Consider the following 20,322-nt stretch of genomic DNA (forward strand, 5'->3'; position numbering starts at 1 on the left):
GCGTGATGATATCGGTGGGGGTACCACAACTGTTACGCCCCTGTCATGGACCGATCACCACCTCCTGCGGCTAGACTTCCCCCTTGCCACCCCCCACCGTGGGTGCACGGTGCCAGTCAGATGGTACCGCCCTAGGCGCCTAATGGACCCTGATAAGTTCCAGGCAGCGCTTAGGGACACGCATGCACTCCCTGCTCACAGCTCGGCGGATGCCTTAGTGGAAGCCTGGGAAAAGGCAGCCACGGAGGCTCTGGACCGAGTTGTACCCTTGCGGCCTCTGACCCGGCGCAGATCCCAGCGAGCCCCATGGTTCACCGAGGAGCTCCGGGAGATGAAGCGTCGGAGACGGGGCCTAGAGAGCCGTTGGAGATCCAGTCGATCCGAATCCGACCGATTGCGACTAAGAATCCTCACCAGGTCTTATCTCGCTGCGATAAGGGTGGCAAAATCCAACTATTTTTCCACCCTCATCGCGTCCGCAGATAATCGCCCGGCTGCCTTGTTCAGGGTGACTCGCTCCCTATTAAACCAAGAGGTGAGGGAGGAACCCTTGCAGGGTCGAGCCGAGGAATTTGGTCAATATCTGCTGGATAAAATCGCTCGGATTCGAACTGGTCTGGACTCCAACTGGGCTGAGATGGAAGAACAAGACATGGACAGTCTTGTCGACGTCATCTGGGAAGAATTTGATCCTGTAACTCCTAAGGAAGTGGACAGGATTATGAGAAGGTTGAGCTCCTCCACATGCTTACTGGACCCGTGCCCTTCCTGGCTGGCCTATGCAGCTCGAGAGGGGACACGAGGCTGGTTCCTAGCGGTCATCTCTGCTTCTCTGAGTGAGGGTCACTTCCCCACCGCCTTGAAGGAGGCGGTGGTGAGACCTCTCCTCAAGAAGCCCACCTTGGACCCATCCTCTTTGAATAACTTTCGTCCAGTCTCCAATCTTCGCTTCCTTGCGAAGGTTGTTGAGAGCGTGGTGGCGCACCAACTTCCTCAGATCCTGGATGAAGCGGTTTATCTAGACCCATACCAATCGGGTTTCAGGCCGGGCTACAGCACGGAGACGGCATTGGTCGCTCTGATGAATGATCTCTGGAGAGCCCGGGACAGGGGCCATTCCTCTGTCCTTGTCTTATTAGACCTCTCGGCGGCTTTCGATACCATCGACCATGGTATCTTGCTGCGATGCCTCAGGGGACTGGGAGTGGGAGGCACGGTTCTGCGTTGGTTCTCCTCCTTTCTCCAGGGTCGCTCGCAGTCGGTGCTGACAGGGGGACAGAGGTCGACCCCGAGGCCTCTCGCTTGCGGAGTCCCTCAGGGGTCGGTCCTCTCGCCTCTCCTGTTCAACATCTACATGAAACCGCTGGGTGAGATCATTCGCAGTTTTGGAGTAGGGTACCATCAGTATGCTGATGACACCCAGCTTTTTATCTCAACTCCAAACAATATCAGTGATGCCCTAGACGTGATGTCCCGCTGCCTGAAAGCGGTCCGGGAATGGATGGGGAGGAACAGGCTTCAACTGAACCCGGACAAGACTGAATGGCTGTACGTTCCGGCAAGCCAGGATATTCAGAACGTCCCACTGCTTAACATCGGGGACAAGTTACTAGCCCCTGTTGATAGGGCCCGCAACCTGAGTGTCCTCCTAGACTCGCAGCTCTCCCTAGAAGACCACATAGGAGCTGTGACCAAGGGGGCCTTCTCCCGGGTTCGACTAGTTCGCCAACTACGGCCTTATCTGGACCTGGATTCCTTACGTACAGTCACCCATGCCCTTGTGACCTCTCGCCTAGACTATTGTAACGCTCTCTACATGGGGCTGCCCTTGAGATCCACTCGGAAGCTTCAACTGGTGCAAAGTGCAGCGGCACGGACACTCTTGGGAGCCTCCCGATACTCCCATATCACACCTCTCCTCTGTGCGCTGCACTGGCTTCCGGTTGCCTTCCGTGTGAAGTTCAAGGTGCTAACAATGACATACAAAGCCCTACATGGCATGGGTCCGGACTACCTACGGGAGCACCTTCTGCCAATGTCAGCACCCCACCGTCCTGTGCGCTCCCACAGAGAGGGCCTCCTCAGGGTGCCACCGCTCAAGGAATGTCGGCTGGTGGCCCCCAGGGGGAGGGCATTCTCAGTGGGTGCGCCAGCCCTCTGGAACAGCTTACCAACCGAAATCCGGATGGCCCCCGACCTCCGTACCTTCCGACGCGACTTAAAAACTTTCCTGTTCCAGCAGTCCGGCCTGGCATGATACGTTAATTGGGGTCCCAGTTTGTTTTCACTATTGTTTTTATTATTTTTATTGTTCATCTGTATACCTTCCTTCCTCTGTACACCGCCCCGAGTCCCTCGGGAGAAGGGCGGTTTATAAAAACTAATAAATAAATAAATAAATAAATAAATAATACCCAATAAAAACAATTGCGGAGAAAACTTTATCCTTTTCTTAAATATCTTTTGCATATTCCACCAAATTTTAATCCAAAAGGCTTTAACCTTTTTACAAGTCCACCATATATGAAAATATGTTGCATCCTCACAACCACACCTCCAACATTTGGGCTGTGACGTATGGGCTTTTCAAGTGACTCTGAGGCATTGTTTACCTTAAAAGTCCTTTATTAGCCTAATACACCGGCAAATGCTTGCTTGAAGGAAGCTGGAATCTGAAAATTCCACCCCTTGCACAATATAATTAAACACAATTCTCCACCTTTCTAATTTTGTCATTAATGATATTCTCCAATTAATTTAAAGAATCAGCTTCCCTTCCGTTAGAAGAACCGCCAAAGTCTTATCTTCTTTAGAGAGACAAATGGCCTTCAAAGTGCATTCCTACTCTTCCCTCCCACCAATTTTAAACTAAAACAATACACAAGTCTTAAAGCAATACACAAGTTTAACATATGAAATAGCTACTTCTTCATCTCATGTCAAGCAATAACATTTGATGTTAGCAGCGTTGACACCTATCCTATCCTATCCTATCCTATCCTATCCTATCCTATCCTATCCTATCCTATCCTATCCTATCCTATCCTATCCTATCCTATCCTATCCTGTTCCTTAAATGCAGAACTCCTAAGACCTGTTCATTAATATCTCTCTTTATCTGTGTAGTCCATGCCCGCTTCCAGGTGTGTTGAAAGTTGTTATCCCGGATGGGTCAAGCTTGTTCCAGAAGGAGATCCAGTCTGCTGCTACAAGTGTGTTCTTTGTGCAGAGGGGACCATCTCTACTCAGGAAGGTGGGAATTCTAGAGGGCTGGGGTTTTAGTCACTCCTATTATTCATCTCATTTTTATGCCTCATTCATGGCCACATGAAAGTGTGGCCCAAGATGGCCCCAAGCATAACATCATGAGAACATGGAGTGTGGAGATGAAGTCACTGTGGGAAATCTTGTGCAAAGTTGTTGATGAAGATTCTCCATCGTCCAGTTAGAGTTGTCTGCAGGTTGAATCATGGCAACCGGACTTCTTTTCTTGTTGATTTGAAACATTTCATTGCTTATCTTCAGGGTGAGCAAGTTTGTTAGGGGGCCTCTAGGACATATATAATGTCCTCTAGGGTAGTTTCATTTATCACCTAATTTGAATGGGTGTCAACATCCAGCTCGAGGATTCAAATAAAAGTCCAGGTTCATTTAGTTTCTGAAACTCTTACTGTTTATTGAATACACTGCATAGGAATGTCGAGGCAAAACTAATTCTGAGGTTCCCAGATACCAGTTTGTTCTTGACAATAGGCTCATTAGGACCCACCTTTGTCCAGATCTGAATAAACGTGTGACTCAGAGAGAATTGGATTCTGCCTCTTTGTTTGTGCCAGACCAGGCCTAGTACTCCTGCTTAACAAGTAATCAAAGAGTATTTGGGATGTAAATGTTCCAATTCCTAAACATCCTAGGGGTCATTAAGAGTGGTCTCCTTGGTGAACCTATAAAGTGTTCTTAATCTTCCTGGGGACAGCATCAAAAAGGGGGGACAGGTTGTGCCCGAGCCCTCCACTTCTACTGAGGGAAGGACTTTCCACCAGCATAAATGGATCACATCACTTGTGCAAAGTTAGGAAAGAAAAAATATAATTTCGTTCTCTATTCAAGGTACGTGGCATTTGTGATTGACTGATGATTTGTGCCTTAAGTGAGAACTCTTAAGTAATTTATACAAAAATCCATTTATCTGGCTGTCTATAGTGGTCTACAGAATGTTCTCCAGCAACAAATGAGTCAATACTCAGTGACCCTGAGGACACACATAAACCTCCAAGTGGCCTCAATAGTTCTCTAAAAGAATGCAAATAATCAGCTTTCTGCAAGGAATACAAATCTTTCCATTCCCCACCATCCAGTCAGAGCTGAAGAAGCTTCTCGGATGAGAAGCGAGATGTCTTCAAAGAAAAACAAGTTTGTCCCAGGAGGTTTCTCCACACTACTGTACACCACAGGTTAACTCCTTCCCAGATACTTTATCACCAACCCCGTACTTCCTTCTAACAATTTCACTTCTGCTCTTTAGGTAGAAAAAAAAAAGAAAGAAGGAGTCACATCAATATCCATCAGTTTCTATAAGTCCGCAAAGCAATACACTAACTTTTTCAGGGAAAGAGAAAGCTTCCACCAATCATGTCATATTCGTAGACAAGTCCATTTAAGCCTCTAATCATCATTCAAGGCAGCAAAAGACAAAAGGCGTAACAAAAAAGAAAAAAAGAAAAAAGAAAAAAAAGAAAAGAGAAGAAGGAAAGAAAAATATTTGTTGCCAACCCCCCCCCCCCGATAACTGGCTGCCGCTCCTTTCACTTCTGCTTAGCACCCCGCCTGCGTGCTCGAACTGGCTGCCGCTTCTTTCACTTCTGCTTAGCACCCCGCCTGCTCGCTCGAACTGGCTGCCGCTCCTTTCACTTCTGCTTAGCACCCCGCCTGCGCGCTCGAACTGGCTGCCGCTCCTTTCACTTCTGCTTAGCACCCCGCCTGCGCGCTCGAACTGGCTGCCGCTCCTTTCACTTCTGCTTAGCACCCTGCCTGCGTGCTCGAACTGGCTGCCGCTTCTTTCACTTCTGCTTAGCACCCCGCCTGCTCGCTCGAACTGGCTGCCGCTCCTTTCACTTCTGCTTAGCACCCCGCTTGCGCGCTCGAACTGGCTGCCGCTCCTTTCACTTCTGCTTAGCACCCCGCCGGCACACTTGCTCAGAAAGTCTTTGAACTCACTTCCACTCTTTCTCACTTCCCTGCTTCTTCTCAAACTGCCGAGTCATTGGCTTCGGGGCTGCCAAACTGCGGCCCTCTTTCAAGCCTCCGGATCCTCGGGGTGCTTTCCTTTTTCCAGCGAGGTGATTGCATCACACCTCACCTCCAAAGATGCCCCCCCCACTTCTCCAAGTCTCTCCAGGGGTGGGAACGGCAGAATATCACCGCAGGAGGCCTGAAAAACAACAAGAGGCCACACATAAGAAAAACAAGAAAGAAAAACAAGAAAGTCCAGTTAAGCACCTTTGTGGTCCTTGATTTTTATGTATATTCAGCATATAGATAGACTAAATAAGAAAAAAAATATTCAGTGTTGTTAAACTCCATTCCTCATCTGAAATCAGTTTGTTTCACTGCATTTGTCTGTCTTTACTTCATCTTCCTGACCTATATATATGTTTCTCATGAGGACAATGAGAGATTCTAGGATTCCCATTTTTCTGAGCATATTGTGACCACGATTTTCTCAATTATCCAGTGTGCATCAGCTATAATGTGTCACGTTCCCTCTTTTTTTCTAAAGCTAGCTTAGTCATCGGGCATCTCTTTTTCCACGTAGGGCTCTACTCTGCATTGAATGATCCTAAGCATTGTTTTACTTGCATGTGAAATTCAGATTATTGTACAATAGTTTGTATACTCTGCTCAGCCTCTCTCTCTCTCTTTCCCAGTGGCGTAGCGTGGGTTGTCAGCACCCGGGGCAAGGCAAGTAATTTGCGCCCCCTAACCCGTGGATTTTAGCACTTGAGTCTCTTCCACTAGCTCAGGAATTCTGGGAGTTGAAGTCCATGAGTCATAAAAGAGCCAAGGTTGCCTACCCTTGAGTTAGGTTCAAGGCAAAAAAGGGTCTCTGGAGAAGAGGGAAAATGCTAGTTTAAAACTGAAACAAGGCAACTTTAAGGTGCCTCAGCTGTGATTTAGGATGAGACAAAGAGAGGACATGGCGTTGAAAATGGTTAATGGGGCATGTTTGTTCCACTCTTAGTGGATGTCAAGATAAACCCCACGAGAGAATGACCTTACAACAGATGTGAATAGGCTTGGACTACGTTTGTAGATTGAGTGCATACATCACATGGAGCGATGATGGGCTTCATCAAGATTTATGATCCCACAATTGGCTAGTTTTCTCCATCTTGTCCTAAACCCTGGATACCAACCACGGTTTATGGCTTAGCATGTGGTGTGGGGTGACCCAACATGTTAGGCAACAAACAATGACTTCCAACTTACAATGCCTCAGCTTCCCAAGGTTATTCCAAAGCCGGAAAAGCCAACCAACCCACCCTGCAGCTTTGCCTGCTTAGGCTGAACCCCAGGAGTTCATACTTGCTGTGGCGCCTGACCTATTTTCTGCCCAGACGCTGCTTATCCAGGCCAAGCCGCCTCCTTCTCTTTGGCAAAGATTCGCCGGACTGGCTGGAAACTCTCGCTGCTGGCGACGTGTGTCGGGGGGGGGGGCGTCCTGATCGCCTCCTGCAGGGGGAACCGAGTGGCCACAGAGAGTCAATACGGCAGGAGGAGGAGGAGGAGGAGCAGCAAGCAGCCGCAGGTGCGGCGGCTGCAGTTGTTACCTTTACCTCCGGGAAAGGAGGAGACAGGGGCGGGAGCTGGGTCGGGGGGGCGGGCTTGCAGGTTGAGAGCCAAGCGGAGGAGAGCCGTGGCGGGAGAAAGAGAGGGAGGCAAGACGCTGCCAAGCCTCCCCACCCCCACCCGAGAAAGGAGGTGATCCGCAGCCGCGAGAGGACGGGATCCCGCTCTGGCTGGGCGCAGCGAATGCGGTTGCTTTCTATGCTCCGCCCACTCGCTCGCTCCTCCGACCCTTGGTGAAGCAGAATCATCCCCCTCTGGTGAGCTTACTGGGCGCCCCCCCAGATGTTGCGCCCGTTGCGGCCGGGCCCCCCTGCACCCCCCACGCTACGCCACTGCTCTTTCCTCTCTCTCTCTCTCTCTCTCTCCCTCCCTCATGATCACGCTCCCTCTCAATTTGCAATTTCCTAAAAAAGTATAACATGCTGGGAGTAAATATAGATTCTAGTCAAAAAGTATTTAGTGATTGAAGAATGAACGGATGGAAAATGGTGGAATAATTTAAATATTTACTCTTGTTCTTTGCAGATGCAGATCAGTGCATCAAATGCCCCAATGATCATCACCCAAATGAAGATCAAGATCAATGTATCCCTAAGATTACTGTGTTCCTCCGTTACAGAGAAACTTTGGGCATTATCATGGTTTCCTTGGCTTTATCCTTATCCTTAATCAGTGGCTTCATCTTAGGAATCTTTATTAAATATTTGGAGACTCCAATAGTCAAAGCCAATAACCGGGATGTTTCTTACATCATCCTCACTTCCCTCCTGCTTTCCTTCTTGTCCACTCTTCTATTCATTGGACGGCCAAGCAAATACAATTGCCTCCTCCAACAAACAGCCTTCAGCATCATCTTCTCAGTGGCTGTCTCTTCCATCCTGGCCAAAACGATCACAGTAGTGCTGGCTTTCCTAGCCACAAAGCCAGGGAACAAGATGAACAGATGGCTTGGGAAGAGTTTTGCCAACTCCATTATCCTTTCTTGTTCTACTGTTCAGATAGCCATTTGTTCCATCTGGCTCAGTATCTCTCCTCCTTTTCCTGATTCCGACATGCACTCCCAACCCAGAGAGATCACCCTGCAATGCAATGAAGGCTCTGTTGCCATGTTTTATGTTGCTCTGGGCTACATGGGCTTCTTGGCCGCCATCTGCTTCACGGTGGCTTTCTTGGCCAGGAATCTCCCCGGGGCCTTCAATGAAGCCAAGCTGATCACCTTCAGCATGCTGGTCTTCTGCAGCGTCTGGGTATCCTTTGTGCCTGCCTATCAGAGCACCAAGGGGAAGTCCATGGTGGTCGTGCAAGTCTTCTCCATCTTAGCTTCCAGCACTGGTCTTCTGGTCTGCATCTTCTTCCCCAAGTGCTACATTATCATCCTAAGGCCTGATCTGAATACAAAAGATCACCTGACCACAAAAAGGAAAGATGGCATCTGAATCTGAAATATTTATGGGCTGGTTCATTTATTCTGAAGAAGCAATACTCCTTCCAATTGGTATATTAGATGCTGCTAAAATAAGCAATTTTGTTTTTTCCTATCATAGGGCTTTAGAGACGAAGTCCTCACTTCATGCTGCACTGGCCAGCAAACATTTATACATTAAATCATGGCAACTGGACCAAACACTTTTAATCTGAGATGTGTCATTGCTCAGTTTGGTCCAGTTGCCCTGATCTAATCTTTAAACACCTTTGGTCTGGTTGATTGTGTTGTCATTGACAGATTGCAAGCCATTTTGGAAGAGAAACCTTGACACTGGTGTGGCAAAAGTTGGTACATTCTAACAAATCTCTGACTCTCTGCTCAACTAATTTTGCTCAGATTGATGAAGTTGCTTGGATGAGCAACAAAATGTCTCAGATTAAGACTGGTCCACTTGCCATGATTCAACCTTTTGACACATTACATAGATCCTCTTTGTTTTCTGAAAAAAAAATTTTGGGGGGGCAATGCTCCTTCAAATTAGCATATCAGATGTTGGTAAAATAAACAATTCCCTTTTATTTTTATTATAGACCTCTAAAGAAGAAATCATCATTTAGCACTGAGCTGGTTATCAACCATTTATTTTCTCTTAATGTTTAATCTGAATGTTCATCTTGAACATTTGAATCCATTGTCCAGCCCTTTGGCATAACAATTAAGATTATTACTGAAGTGTGACAACCCTTGAAATATTTGAAGGCAGTTATTGTCTTTGCTTTCCACTGTGTTTTTTGAAGCGCTGTGGTGATGCAGTGGTTAGAATGCAGTATTGCAGGCTGATTCTGCCCATTGTCAGGAGTTTGATCCTGACCAGCTCAAGGTTGACCCAGCTTTCCATCCTTCCAACGTCGGTAAAGAGAGGACCCAGATTGTTGGCGCAATAAGCTGACTCTGTAAACCACTTAAAAAGGGCTGTAAAGCACCGTGAAGCACTATATAAGTCTAAGTGCTATTGCTATTGTAGGTTAAACAAACCCAGTTCCTTTAACTGTTCCTTCTTGAGCTTGGTTTCCAGGCCTTCAGTGTCTTGCTTATCATGTAATTGTCCTTTCTGTACTGTGGTACCCAAACTGGATATATAGAATAGTGTTGAATATCTGTAGCTCGGGTGAAGGATGAGCGTGAAGGTTCGGTCTCACAGCTTGTGGGTTGGTTTCTGAATGTTTCGTTACCAGGCTAGGCAACATCTTCCCATCACAAGATCCATCACAAACCTCTCATTGATGACTCACAGACCCATTAAAACACCCATCACAAGACCCTCACTTGACACAACCACACCTGAAGCCCTTATAAATAGAAGGACACTGACACTGACATTCCCCAAAACTCCACTGAAGATGTTACCTAGCCTGGTAATGAAACGTTCAGAAACCACCCACAAGCTCAGAGAACGAACCTTTGCCCTCATATGTAGAATATTCTAGGTTAATGAGAACAGCTGCAAAGTCAAGATTTCTGAGGGGCAGATTTGTCAGGCCAAAGAAGACTTCTGTGCTTGTGAGTGTCACTGCCGTTTTTTTAAATTTTGCCAGCAGCTCATTTCTATCTGTACATTTTCCCCTGCTCTCTGCACCTGTGTTATTATCTTATCATGTAACCATAGTGAATCTCACATATCCAGCCATGTTATGGTTTCAAACTGTTTTGTGTGCATGTCTAGAAAAAGTTTCTCACAGTTACTCTATTACGTTTTTTTTTCTCTTCTGCCTGACGAGAGATGTAGTCAGTTTAGGTCTTGCTTTGTTTTGCTCGTTAAAAGTTTTACTGTAGAATATGCCTCGGATTTTCTTTCTTTGATATTCACCATGCATCAGATGAGCCACGGTCCATCCTCCTCTGATAGGAAGCTTAATTCTTCCGTGACAGTGAGAGCATTATTTTTGTGAGTGAACTGACATTGCTGCAACTGTCTCAAGACTGGGATGCGAAAATGCTGAAGAAAGAAGTAAGGATCGCCCAAGGCAGCAGATTGGCTGCACCAAGGACTTGTTTGCTGGAGAAAAAGGCCTGCATTAGAAAAAGGCATCCAGGTGTAACCGAGGGACATAGCAGGACCAAGATTTTTTTTAATTCCATTTCTTCCAAGATGGAAGAAGAAGGCAAAAATGAAGCAAAGGTGTTTTGTTGTTGTTTTTTTAAAGAGGGAGTTAACATAACACAGCTCAGTCACTGAGTTTAATAAATGTGTGGATTATAGGGACAGCCATGCAAACAATGAAGGAACTGCAGGAAGCTCTGTAAACAAATGTATACTTGGTTGTTAATCGAAGGTCCCTGCATGTGGGAAACATAAGCATGAAATATTTCTTCTGCAGTGCTAACAATAAAAATCTGTTTAGTTTGACAGAAGAATACTGTGCGTCTATCTGAATTTGTTCCAGTTTCTTTTCTAGCCTCAATTTTTCCACCTGGACATTTTTTTTTCTGATAGTGAAACCAAATTGTGATAGCTACAATCTATGAACATCTTTCAGATATGACACTATTTATGTACTTAAACCTTGATATCATGACTCCCTTCAGTTTTTTTTTCTAGACTTAACAATTCCAGCATTCTCCACAATAGTAAATTGTGCGGTTCCAAAAGTTAGTTTAGGACAAGAAAAAATTGACACTGGCTGGGATAATCTGTACAAATCTGTTCTTTTATTTCAGCCAAGACAATCAGAGAAAAATGATAAAAGGATATACAGGTCAGTGTATAAAAAAGAAGCCGAAGATTTGATTTCTGGAAAAATATTCTAAGCAATATTGTAAGAGATCACAATGGGATGGGATGGGGTGGGGTGGGGTGGGATGGGAGGAGAGGAGGAGAGGAGAGAGAAGGAAAGGAAATATTTTTTTCATTACAAGAGATTCTAAAAAACGGGATTGAATTTGTAAAAATGGTTACCTTAAGAAACAGTCTCATCACAGTTCATTTTTAGTTTCCCCAGGTGGCTGGGGAATTATGGGAGTTGGGTTTACACATCTTCAAGTGGTCAAAATTAAGAAAACATATCTCAAACGTTAAAGTTTGAGAGAAATGTGGAGCTCACCCATTGACTTTTCGAACCATAATTTTCAATGCTTCTCCTATATGCTTGAGAATGACCGATCTTGAATATGTATGTGTAAACATATCTGCTGTTCCATATCTTCAACCGGCCAAATATTAATTTTATACATTGATTCATTTACTGCATTAAATGTTAATCCGTATCTGATTTTTTTTCCTCTTGGTTTACTTTGGCTTCCTTCAATCCGCACTTTGGTTTCCCATCCCGCCTCAATGATTTTCCTGGTTCTCTCCAATTTTGAGAGCAGCTCTTAGCAAAACTGCCCCCCGTACCCCACCACTCCCTACAGACACCTTTAGACATATCCTCGTTACAAGATTCACTTGAGAAACTCTGATGGAATAGGAAAAAAACTTGTTTTATTTCATCCAATGATTGGAGAAAGTAAAACAATTTCTGCTCTGGATCTCCAGTGGCGATCTGTACCCGTTTTCTGACACCATAACTGGTGAAAATGTAAGTAGTCAGTCTCCTGGAAGTCAGTGTAAATGTGACGGTTCCAACCAAATAAAGCAGAACTCTGAGGCTTGAAGTTTCCTCAAAGCACATGTTTATTAGATACATAATATTGGTAAGGTCAAAAGTGAAACCAACTCTAAACTTTCCCCTAGGCCTAGGGCTTCAGTGTAACTACATATAACATTTCCCTCCCCTGCATTATGCTATTGATTATGCTACCCAATGAAAGCAATTGGCAGGCTCTGGGACACATCTCCATTCCTTTGGAGAATGACCTTGGTTCCCAAGGGACCGCTCCATGTTTTGTCTAGCAATTCTTTTTTTTTCCTTCCCCTCTTGCCCCCAAACCTATGTGGCAACGTAGATTGACAAATATGACTTCAGCCAGGTTCGTTTCAGAAGTTGACAGTAAATTGGGCACATACATGCAGTGGGTTTTTGTACAGAAAAAAGGGGGTGAGCAAATATGATTGATTCTTCCTTGTTTTGCTTGGCTGGAGCTTTTCTTGCTTAACGGATTTTTTTGACCTCTTCGTCTGTTGAAGAAAAAGCATGAAATTTTACACATTTACACACATATATATATACATATATACACCCGAATGACCAAAGATCCACATACAAACACCCGCGAAAACCTCAGAAAACAAATATCTTACCTCTACGGGGAGGAAATCCACCAGCTAACTAGGACCTACGAAAAACTCGAAGTACGAAGAGCTTCCATTCTGTGTGACCTCACATTCCTACGCAACTGCCGAGATCAAAATTTAATCCCCACATCCTTCCAATTGAAATTCCACTCCAACTCTGCAGCCATCAAACGCATCCTGATAAGAACTGAATTGGCCCTAATCAGAAATGAACTCCACACAAAAAGATTCCTCCTGGACCGAATCAACAGAGACCTCCTCACACTTAACCTTAAACTCAGCAACAAGATCCACCCCACACTTTGGGACAAATTCAAACAAATCGCTGTCTGGAGAGCTGAAACAGAGACTGCCTACAAAACAGACACACACACCAATAAACTCCGAAGACTAAAGGAACGCCAGAAACAAACCCCTCCTCTCTCACAGCAACACATGAAACAAACTGTGCACAACATCTCAGATAGGATTCTCACCAAAGCCAAAACCAACGTCCTGTCTAAAGGATTTAATTTTGCAGTCGCTCCCAAACACATTCCCACGGAAACCATTATATGCGGAGTCGAATCCAGCCTGACCAAAATTAACCCTGATGACGCCAACAAAATCAGACTCGAAGTTACCAACATCCTCTGCACCAGCAAACCACCCAAAAGCAACTTACCCAAAGAGACAGCACTACTTAACCTAAAAAAAGACACCAGTATAATCATTCTGCCAGCAGACAAAGGCAACGCCACAGTGGTAATGAACTCATCTGACTACCATACCAAATTATCCAACCTACTCCGAGACTCCACATACAAACTCCTCAAGACAGATCCCACCACCTACCTGGAAAAAACCACAAAATCCAAAATAAAAGCCACCCCCATCAGTGAAGAGATCCAGCAAACAATCATTCCCAGAGAAAAATCATCCAGATGTCCTAAGCTCTATGGTCTGCCCAAGATACACAAAGAAGGAACCCCACTCAGACCCATAGTCAGCTCCATAGGCTCACCTCTACAAAATCTAGCCAAATTTCTTGCCAAACAACTACAGCCTTACGCAAATTCCATCACCTCACATGTACAAAACTCATTCCAATTCATAGAGATCATAAGTAAACTAAACTTATAGCCCTGTGACCTACTTGTGAGCTTCGATGTAGTATCCCTCTTCACCCAAGTGCCAATCAAAGAAGGCTTGACAGCTATCCTAAATAAATACAACCCCCCAAAACACATCCTAGATCTGACCAACCACTGCCTATCTAACACATACTTCATCTACAATGGACAAAGATACAAACAAATGGAAGGAGCACCCATGGGATCACCCCTTTCACCTGTCATCGCAAACCTCTACATGGAACACTTTGAAACCCTCGCTCTAGAAAAATCCAACCACAAACCCAAACTCTGGCTCAGATACGTAGATGACACCTTCGTAATCTGGCCACACGGCAAAGAAAAACTGGATATATATATGTTTTCTGAGGTTTTTGCAGGTGTTTGTATGTGGATCAGGTTCGAATCTCAGAAGGGTATGGCTGACTGATGAAAACTAATAAGTTAGAAATTTTTTAGTTTTAGTTTTATTTGATTTCTATACCGCCCTTCTCCCTAGGGACTCAGGGCGGTTCACTGAAATGCATTTCAGTCTCCCTTAATTCTTTGTTAGTAATTTACACACACACACACACACACATATATATATATACATACACACACATATAACACACACACACACACACACACACACATATATATATATATATATTTGTTTTCGTAGATTCTCGCGGGTGTCTGTATGTATAGATCTAGAGTCTCGGGTTTCTTCCCGCGTTCCTTTCATCTTCAGAAAGTTGTGGCAACGTTTCGACGAAATCCCATCCGTCATCATCCACACCCAGAACAAAAACTCTCCCACACAGAAGACAGAACAAGTCAAGCAAAAGGGCCATCACCCAAGCAGAAGAACGCACACACGAACCTGACTGACCCATACCAGAGATACATAGCAGGTCCTCGAACTCGGAGCCAAACCAAAGCTCTGGAGGCCACTACACAGCCCACTCCTCAGGACACCAAATCACAACACTCAGGATATTACAACACAACAAAGAACCCCACCCATTCGGAACACACCCCACCCAGTCGGAGGACGGCCACGCCTCCAACCAATCAGGGGACAGCCACGCATCCACCCAATCAGAAGACAGCCACGCTTCCACTCAATCAGAAGACAACCACGCCTCCACCCAGTCGGAGGACACCCCCACCCAATCAGAAAGCAGCCACGCCTCCTCCCAGTCAGAACACAGCCCCACCGGCAGTTGGAAGGAAAGGAACAGCCAGACCACGCATTGCTCCTGGTAGCAGCAGGAGGAACACTCCGGCCTGATGATGACAGATGGGATTTCGTCGAAACGTCGCCACAACTTTCTAAAGATGAAAGGAACGCGGGAAGAAACCCGAGACTCTAGATCTACGTATATATATATATAGACTCTAGATCTACGTATATATATATATATATATGTGTGTGTGTGTGTGTGTCTGCGTGTCTGCGTGTGTCTGTGTGTGTGTGTGTGTGTGTGTCTGTGTGTTTGTTTGTGTGTGTGTGTGTGTGTGTGTTATATATGTGTGTGTATGTGTGTATACATACATATTTGGGGTTTTTTACATATCACCATTAATATTTGGTAAACAGTGTTTGTATTTACAAATAATTAATAACATTTAATTTTTATAGTTCCACATTCCACATAGTAATTTTCCTTGATTTTCTCTACTTCCAATAATATTCTCTTTTATCAACCTTAAATCAAAACATTTCTTGGTATTTTTTTTGAAAAATAACAGTTAAATGTCTGTGAATATCTTCCACTTCATTATTAAACTTCTTTTCTAATTAATCATCTAGATCACCTTGTCGTAGATCCTGTTTTTAGAGTTTTCATTTAAATTTATTTTCCCCACAATATTCAAAAGAAAGCATTTTTACTTGTTAAAATTTTCTTAGTTAATTACACATATATTGAAATCTTTTTCCTCATATGAACCATCCCAACCTATACATTTTTCGTATCTTGAAATAGAACAAAGAAAGGAGAAAAATAATATACTATCTAAAAAAGCATATCCCTCTTAAACTAAATAACTTAATAATCAATGTTTCATTTTTGAAAAACTTATTCAAATCTTCAAAATCTATTATATTTGAATATTTAATACATTTCCCTCATATGAATCTTCCCACACATTTTTATATTTCTCGTATCATAGGCAAAATAAAAATAAAAATACTGTATTGCTTAAGGAGCCTATCCCTCCTAAGCTAAGATTCATTTGTATTCAAAAATTTATTTCTTTAACCGTATTCAAACAAGTGTTTAATCTTTAAATATTCCATCAAATGAATCCCTTCAACTAATTTCTTAATTCCGGCTTTGGCCCTTTTTTTGCCAAGCATTTTCCCTAGTCAGTATGTTCCGTTGAATCCCAAGATAATCCCATGGTTTTGTAGATGTTGTTGTCAATACAAAAGCTAAGGTAAGTCAATTAAAGTGTTTTTGTGAAGATATTCCTCAGATTTGACCTTTATATTGTCCCACACACTCACACAAAATCAAGAGAGGTGAGATGGCCTTTAAAAGCGGGAAAGATTTTTCTATGGTAGCAGCACCCTACCTGTGCAATTATTCATTGGAGAAGCTCGACAGATGCTCACATGAGTCTCACTCTGGCACCAGGTGAAGAACTTTTCCATGTTCCCCTCCTTTTAAGTTGGCCTTTAACTCAAGATTATTTTAGTTTTTGAATGGTTGTTGTGTCACTGTCTAGTTTATATGGTGTTTTCATTTCGCACTTGATTTGATTGCATATGTCTTTATTAAAATTACGGTTTTCTTAGTGTGTCTTATTGCCAACCAACCACCCAGAGAATTTCAGCTTTGGGGCAGTTGAAAAGCTTCAACAAATAAATATATACATGATAAATATCAAACAAAACAAAAGAAAAGTCCAGCCTAGCCTGGGAGGTTCGTTTGTGGTACTGTAGGAGAAAGAATGGCACAAACGGGGGGTGAAGTCAAAAGAGGACTTAGCTTAGAATCTCTTCATAGCCACAAATGGACTAAATCCAACAGACTCCCCTTGAATTTCATTTACCTTTATTAGCACCAAATAGTGGTAATCATTACTTGAGTAGGTTCCTGAGCATAGGGATAAACTATAAATTAGTCTAATTGGAACTTCACATGAGAATCTGGTCTTTCCCACCTGAGAGTTACTCTTTGACCATGAAATTATCCTACTTTGTGAAGACTTAGTTCCCTGGAAAAGGCTTTGATGTTGGGAAAGGTGGAGGGTAAGACAAGAGGACAATTAGCAACAAGGGACTTAGTGTCAGTGGTGATGAGGGCATCATTGGGTGACCTGAAAGAGCAGATTATGGAAAGACTGTGATGGAGAAAATCTATGTGGTTGTTACGAGCTTACATGGACCTGATGAGACTAATAAATCAACCAATTAACCATATAAACAATTATTTAAAAAAATGCAGGAGAGGATCAGGTCTAACTGGTCCTACAAAATCTGCCTTGAACATGTATCTGGGCTCCAGATTTCCAGATGGAAGCAGAAGAAGCTGGTCATCTGGAAGAAGAAGCAACTGGTTGGTCCCGTAAGAAGCAAAATGCTGGATTAAAGTGGGCTTTGTTTGGATCCAGCACAAGTGTTCTTCTTATAGAGAACAGAATAATGTGTACATGTGGTCTTGAGAGACATTGCTCTCTCTTGCTCTGATAATCAGTGCTTTACAGAATAAATGCTTTTCTCCTGCACTAGACCTATCATTAACAATGTAGGCACTGGCTATAATGTTATGTTAGTAAGGATAAATGGTGGTATTTTGTTATGTCTTTTATGACATCTAAGTATTTTGAATCAGAATAGTGTTGGAAGGGACCTTGGAGATCTTCTAGGCCACCCTCCTGCTCAGGCAGGAAACCCTATACTATTTCAGACAAATGGCTGTCCAGTCTCTTCTTAAAAACTTCCAGTGTTGGGGCATTCACAAATTCTGAAGACAAGCTCTTTCACTGATTAATTGTTCACACTGTCAAGAAATTTCCCCTTAGTTCTTGGTTGCTTCTCTCCTTGATTAGTTTCCATCCATTGCTTCTTGCCCTGCCCTCAGGTGCTTTGGAGAATAGGTTGAAACCCCCCCCCCACACACACACACTCTTCTTTTTGGCCCCTGAAATATTGGAAGACTGCTATCATGTCATTCCTTCTTTTCATTAAACTAGACATACCAATTCCAGCAACCGTTTTTCATATGTTTTAACTTTCTGTCGCCTAATCAATTTTGTTGCTCTTCTCTGCACTCTTTCTAGAGTCTCAATGTCTTTTTTATATCATGACAATCAAAACTGGATGTAAAACTATATGTAAGCATGCTCCTATCACGGCGTTTGCAGGGGGTGGGTGGGGTCAACATGGCATATTTGTAGGAAAACCAGATTGTTCCATGGGGCTATCGCAGCCACAAAAGAGGCTGGTTTCTGCAGTGTAGTGTCCCAAATGGGCTTCAGGAAGATTCTGTCCATATACAGATTGCAAACTGGGGTTCCACACCATTATAACAAAATTCACATTAAAAAGTTCTCAATAGCAATATCTAACTGCTCTTTGGAAAGGATTGTTCTTAACTCTGCAGAAACAGAGCAATATCGAAATATTTGGAAGTTCTTGTTAAAATAAAACAATCCTGTGATGTTCTCTGAGAAAAGAAATGTCTGAAATTGAGAATTTTGGCAAAAATCGGTTGCTGTTTATACTCCACCTGTGCTGCAGGGGGCGGTGTACTCCGAGATGGCAAACTCATCTGGAAACGCAAACAAAAGAGGAGCAACTGTCAGAGTGCATAATTTCGCTAGTCCTCATGCTGCATTAGATTGTTTCCAAGAACTGGTGTCAAAGCCCTTATCACTTTGACAACACCTTTGAAGTTTGGGGTAAACTTGGAAGAAGGATATGGATTTTGAAAAATAATTAAGTACGCCGATCAGGCCTCTCCCCACTGGGATCCCCTTCTCACCGGTTTCATAATAATCGTAGACTTTCACCCAGGAAGGTTTCAGGTCCTGGACCGGAGTTTCAAGCTCGACTTTGAAGGAATAACTCTGGCTTACATTGCTGAGCTGCAGACCAAGAGAAATGATGGGATTATTCAAGAGGCTAGAGAAGTGTCTTCTCTGAAGTATGCAACTATCCACAGGGAAGTAATGGGGACCTTGTTCTTGCAAGGCTATTTCCAAGTTCCCTAGTTACCTGAACTTCTTAAGACCAAGGACATATTTTGGCCCTATCCATAGAGGACCTCTGAGGATTAGCTGACTCCCTCCCACCAGAGAGGAACAGAACAACCAATCAGAATAGAGCTGGAAGGGACCTTGGAGGTCTTCTAGTCCAACCCCCTGCTCAAGGAGGAGCTCCTATGCCCTTTCAGATAGGTGGCTGTCCAGTCTTTCTTAAAAACCTCCAGTGATGTAGCATCCACCACTTCTGAAGGCAACCTGTACAACAGAATAACAGAATCGGAACAGACCTTGCTCAGGCAAGAAACCCTATAACACATTTCAAACAAATGGCTGTCCAGTCTCTTCTTAAAGTATTGGAGCACCCACAACTTCTAGACTAGAGGCAAATCGTTCCACTGATTAATTCTTCTAGCTGTCAGGAAGTTTCTCCTTAGTTCTAGGTTGCTTCTCTCATTGATTAGTTTGCATCTGTTGCTTCTTGTCCTGCCTTCAGCTGCTTTGGAGAACAGCTTGACCCCCTCTTCTTTGGGGCAGCCTCTTAAATCTTGGAAGACTGCTATCATATCACCCTTAGTTCTTCTTTTCACTAGACAAACATGTCTAATTCCTGCAACTGTTCTTCGTAATTTTAGCCTCCGGTCCCCTAATCATCGTTGTTGCTACTCTCTGCACCATTTCAAGAGTCTCAATCACTTTTTTTAATATCTTGGTGACCAGAGCTAATTTTATCACATGACATGAGCCCTATCTTCTTGTAGGGAGGAAGAGTTCGCCCACCACAACTCTCGTTCACCAGCCCCACTTACCTGTTCCAAGTACAGGAGGACCTGGGTGGCTGAAATTTCAGCCTGCTGGATCAAATGACGTTCTTCCAGCTGGTGAAGAAAGGGAAAAGCTGGTGTCATAATCCAAACTCTTTGGCTTGGAAGGAAGGGAAGGAAGGGAAGGCCCTCATGGAGAACCACCAAACCACTCCTGGCATTATCTATGTAGAAGGGGAAGGGGATTTCTCTCAAAATGGAGAACTTGAGATGATCCCTGGAGGTGAACTGCAGGAAGACTCAGAAGCAGTAAAGTAGATGTTGGCGTTATCCCCCAGCTCAAATACATTCTCCCAGGGAAAATAAAATGTCAACACTCTTAAGAGACTTACAGGAATATTATTAATTCAGAAAATAAACTATAATAAAGTGCCAGGGAGAAAGAACCCTTAAAAGAAAGGGCTTCCCATTTTAACTCAAGAAAGCTTCGTATTCATCCCAATTACCTCACCCTTCTGACCTCATCAACTCACATGTGCTACAGCCTGATCAACTAAATGCTATCTTGATTAAATACGTATTGTAAATAATTGCAAAATTCTACACAGAGGGCTTGCCTCCCTTCCTCTTTTGGTATTTCAGTCAATCAGAATACGGCTGGAAGGGACCTTGGAGATCTTCTAGTCCAACCCCTAGCAAAAGCAGGACACACTATATCATTTTAGATAAGTGACTGTC

General features: G+C 43.8%; 1 protein-coding gene across 1 annotated transcript in view; it reads right to left on the reverse strand.

Moving 5' to 3' along the window:
- Positions 1 to 11,801: 11,801 nt before the first annotated feature.
- The window catches only part of LOC308661144 (alpha-2-macroglobulin-like), a 104,353-nt gene continuing 95,832 nt past the window's right edge, over positions 11,802 to 20,322 (reverse strand). Inside the window, exons 33-36 of the mRNA XM_081315935.1 lie at positions 19,630 to 19,698; positions 18,601 to 18,703; positions 18,346 to 18,387; positions 11,802 to 12,392 (exon numbers count right to left, since the gene is read on the reverse strand). Coding sequence (XP_081172061.1) covers positions 12,367 to 12,392; positions 18,346 to 18,387; positions 18,601 to 18,703; positions 19,630 to 19,698 — 240 coding nt within the window. The 3' untranslated portion in view covers positions 11,802 to 12,366. The remainder of the gene's footprint in view (positions 12,393 to 18,345; positions 18,388 to 18,600; positions 18,704 to 19,629; positions 19,699 to 20,322) is intronic.

Source organism: Vipera berus (genome assembly GCF_964194415.1).
Source record: "Vipera berus genome assembly, chromosome: 2".
In the NCBI taxonomy this organism is placed as follows: Eukaryota; Metazoa; Chordata; class Lepidosauria; order Squamata; family Viperidae; genus Vipera; species Vipera berus.